Source organism: Notamacropus eugenii, chromosome Y (assembly GCF_028372415.1).
Source record: "Notamacropus eugenii isolate mMacEug1 chromosome Y, mMacEug1.pri_v2, whole genome shotgun sequence".
Lineage (NCBI taxonomy): Eukaryota > Metazoa > Chordata > Mammalia > Diprotodontia > Macropodidae > Notamacropus > Notamacropus eugenii.
Genome location: NC_092880.1, coordinates 6111952 through 6116724, shown reverse-complemented (window position 1 = coordinate 6116724; position 4773 = coordinate 6111952). Strand labels below are relative to the sequence as shown.

The following is a 4773-nucleotide window of genomic DNA, read 5'->3' as shown; positions in this document are numbered from 1 at the left end:
TGTGAGATTAAAATTTGCATACAGAACAGCCATCCTCTCCCAACCTCACAAAAGTTCTCTGAAACAGGTAATGTTCCACTATCATGACTGGTATACTCATGAACAAATTGATGCCCCAAAGCAATAAGCAGGTTGTTTATCAAAAAAGCCAGATGTCAGAACTGAACACAAGGCATATCTAAATACAAATCTGGAACTGTATCCAATAAACACTTTTCTGTGCCTTCCCCTCACCCACAACACACACACCCATACCCTCCCCGTGCGACATGGAAATCAGGAACAATGTCACTGAGTTTGTCCTCCTGGGGCTCACTCAGAATCCTGAGGTACAAAAAACACTTTTTTCTGTATTCTTAATTATCTACATTTTAACTATGGTGGGAAACATCCTGATTGTCATAACTATCATTGGAAGTAAGAACTTGAATTGTCCTATGTACTTCTTTCTTGCCTTCTTGTCTTTTATGGATGCCATCTATTCCACTATCACTGTCCCTAAAATGACCCTGGACATGCTCTATGGAAAAGCAACCATTTCATTCCAAGCTTGCATGGTGCAGCTCTTCTTGGAACATCTATTTGGTGGAGCTGAAGTTTTCCTCCTCGTTTCTATGGCCTATGATCGTTATGTAGCCATTTGTAAACCCTTATATTACTTAGTTATTATGCGATGGCGTGTATGTTTTCTGCTGTTGGTGGTATCCTGGATTGGAGGTTTCCTGCATTCATTAGTTCAGCTCCTTTTCGTTGTAAGTCTCCCATTCTGTGGGCCCAATATCATAGATCACTTCATTTGTGACATATACCCTTTATTGGAACTTTCCTGTGCAAATACCTATAAAATTGGCATCTCAGTGGTTGCCAATGGGGGAGCAATATGCACAATTATCTTTGTAATCTTGCTTATCTCCTATGGAGTCATTCTATGTACTTTGAAAACCCAAAGTTCAGAAGGTCGCAAAAAAGCCCTTTCTACTTGCATCTCCCACATCACAGTTGTTGTCTTCTTCTTTGTCCCTTGTATTTTCATGTATGTTAGGCCTGTCTGTACCTTCCCCATTGATAAATCTCTAACTGTCTTTTATACTATCATCACTCCTATGCTGAACCCTTTGATCTACACCCTGAGAAACACAGAGATGAAAAATGCCATGAAGAAGCTTTGGAACAGAAAATTGATGTCCAGCTGTAAGGTAATGGATGTTCTGGCAAAGTAATGATGTTTTACAAGGGAAATGATTTAAGATATTTACATTCATAGAACTTATTTGAGGATAAGAGAACAGATCTGAAATATGTGAAGAAGTAAGCCTTCTATCCTAAACATTAAAAACTACATTTTTGTTGTTGTTGTTTTTGGAACTATTTCTTTAAGAGCATGATGGCTTGATGAAAAAATACTATCCATGTCCAGATATACAGATGGACTCTGATTGCATAAAGGACCATATTTTCTCTTTATTTTCTTGTCTTTTTTTTCTGCAATGTGTCCAATGCAGAAATATGTTTTGTGTGACTTTGTATCTATAACGGACAACATATTTCTCGCCTTTTCAGTGGATGACTATGGGCATGTATATGAGTATGAGACATAATTTGAAACAAAAAATTAATTTTAATTTAATTAAAAATTAATTTTAAAATTTAAATTTAATAAAGAGTTTCACGGTTGATCAGGAAAATATAAATTCATTTTCATTAGGCCAAAATTTTTAAGAACAATTGACTTTTCTAAAAACACGCAAAGATAATTCTGAGAATAATATTGATCAAATATGTTTAGTGATGGGAATTAACATGTTGCAGGACAGGTTTGTCGTGAGGCAATGGATATTCTAGAGAAGAGAAAAAACTAATCATTTTCTCACTTAACTTGAAGTTATTACTGCTCCAAGTTTTCGTTGTAAATCAATCAGTTTCACATATAATATTGAACTTTACGATGTTAAAACTCCATCTGAAAACTTATGTGATGAAAAATTTGCTATTATAGGAATGTTTTTAATTAGAGAGACTTTCTTTTATTATATATGTAAAGCCTAAACATGCAAAAAGATGTGCAACGTGATCTTTGTAAATCAAATGGCATGTTCTAATTGTTACAAACAGGAATATTAAAATATAATAACAATAATTAAATTGTAAATTGGTGGCTATTATATAATGTTTTTCAATAAGAGAAGTAGCATGGCAGAGTGGAGAGTTTTATAGTTGTAGTGTAGTAAAATCAGGCTAAAATCACCTCTGTATGGATTATTTAGTTCTTCTCAAACTTAAAATTATTGTTATTATTATTGATAGTGACAAAAATAATCTTTCTTTTTTAAAAATGAGTTCTGATAGAAAGAGTCCCAGATCAAGATCATTTTTATGTGTTTATACTTATATCTGATGCCCTGTAGTTTCTAGTACAGCTATAATTTCATATAGCAGATTGTAGAGTCACAAGAAATATTTATTAATGTATATCCATCTCAACAATTATATCAATGAATCTCCTTCAGTTCAATTATTAAAGGAGTAAGGACAACAGAGAAGTTTATTTAAGTTCTCCTACTTCCGCAAAGTTTTGGTCCTCTTGTACAGATTTCCTTTCTAAGGAAGTTGTTTGTTCTATGTTGGTGAGACATTATGAGTTTTTTGAGGTGTAAATATCAATGAGAAGTTTTTCCTAACTATTTTTTGAATCAAAGTTAAATACTTCCTCTAATAATTTGGAGATCTCTATTTCTGCTCTTTGTATTTGTCAATTTCTGTTATATATTTCAGTTCATGAGAATATTTCTAAATATTTATTTCATAGGGTTAATATTTTTAAGGATTCTGTGGTATGCTTTCACTGTTTCCATAATGTCTTTAAAATGTCTTCATTGATTACTAAGTCTGGATACCCCAAGAGCTGGAATTATCATTCTTGTTATTGTTTTCTCTTGTCCGAAAAATATACAAATTGAATTGAGACTTGATAAGATGATGGTGGTGGTGGTGATAAGGCTATCATCAGTAAAAGCTAACATCTACTTAATGCCAGGCAATGCACTAAATATTTTGCAATTATTATTTCATTTGATCTTTTCCAATACCTAGGAGATAGGTGATATTATTATCTCTATTTTACATATGAGGAAACTGAGGCAAACAGAGCTTATCAGAGATATGTAGGGACCACAGCAAGTTTTTGAGGGCAGATTAAAGTCTCATTATCCTGATTCCAGACCCTGAGCTCTATCCACTTTACTAACTTGGTGCACTATCATTATAATCATGATTTTTTTTGTATCATCATAATCATTGTTTTTTGTTATTATAGTGTAATTATGTTTTAACTTCCAAGGACCATGATTGCTACTCGAATAGTATATTGTGTGATTCTTTCCTAAGCCCTTTTGTGAATACTGCAAAGTTTATCTATTGAATAAAGTAGAAGTCTTCCTCTGGTACATTTTTTTTAAATTATTTTTTAATGTTTAACAATCACTGCCATACAATTGAGATTTTTATCCCCCCCACACCTACCCCCCACAACCCCCCTCCCTCCCCACGACTGCATACAGTTCTGTATAGGTTCTACATATACTTTTCTATTGAGTACATTTTCATTATAGTCATGCTATGTAGTCAGACTAAAATAAATGCAAGAAATCATATAACAAATCAAAACATGATACACAAAAACATACACATACACAAACATGATCTGCTACATCCTGCGAATGACTTCCATATTTCTTTCTCTGAGTGTGGAAGGCATTTTGCCCTAGAGAACCACCATTGGGATTTTATTATTTTTTTTTAAGAAGTTCTTGCGTTATTACAAAATTCCAAGTCTACCAGAAAAAACTCTCGCACACTGTGGTCGTTGCTGTGCACAAAGTTCTCCTGGTTCTGCTCCTTTCACTCAGCATCAGGTCATATAAGTCCTTCCAGGCCTCTCTGAAGTCTTCTTGTTCATCATTTCTTATGGCACAATAGTACTCCATTACATTCATATACCATAATTTATTTAGCCATTCCCCAACTGATGGACATCCCCTTGACTTCCAGTTTTTGGCAACTACAAAGAGTGCTGCTATAAATTTTTTTGTACATGTGGGACCCTTTCCCATTTTTATGATCTCTTGGGGATACAGTCCCAGTAGCGATATTGCTGGGTCAAAGGGTATGCACATTTTTGTAGCCCTTTGGGCATAGTTCCAAATTGCTCTCCAGAATGGTTAGATGAGCTCACAGCTCCACCAACTATGAATTAGTGTTCCAACTCTCCCACATCCTCTCCAGCATTTATCATTTTCTTGTTCTGTCATGTTTGCTAATCTTATAGGTGTGATGAGGTACCTCAGAGTTGTTTTGATTTGCATCTCTCTAATCAACAGTGATTTAGAGCATTTTTTCATGTGATTATAGATATCTTTAATTTCTTCTTCTGAAAATTGCCTGTTCATATCCTTTGACCATTTATCAATTGGGGAATGACTTGTATGATTATACATTTGAGTCAGTTCTCTATATATTCTAGAAATGAGGCCTTTATCCCCGAGCTTAGCTGTAAAAATTCTTTCCCAATTTACTATATCCTTCCAGATTTTGGTTGCATTGGGTTTGGTTGTTCAAAAACTTCTCAGTTTAATGTAATCAAAATTATCCATTTTGCATTTCATAATGCTTTCTGTCTCTTCTTTAGTAAAAAATTCTTCCCTTCTCCATAAATCTGATAAATACACTATTCCTTCCTTCTCCAGTTTATTCATGGTATCAATCTTTATACCTAAA

At 34.0% G+C, this 4773-nt stretch overlaps 1 protein-coding gene across 1 annotated transcript; it reads left to right on the top strand.

Moving 5' to 3' along the window:
* The first annotated feature begins 257 nt into the window (after positions 1-257).
* On the top strand, positions 258-1220 carry LOC140516529 (olfactory receptor 4A47-like). Its single transcript, XM_072627483.1, has one exon. It carries the CDS (start codon positions 270-272, stop codon positions 1218-1220), a length of 951 nt encoding a protein of 316 aa, XP_072483584.1. The 5' UTR covers positions 258-269.
* Positions 1221-4773: the final 3553 nt, after the last annotated feature.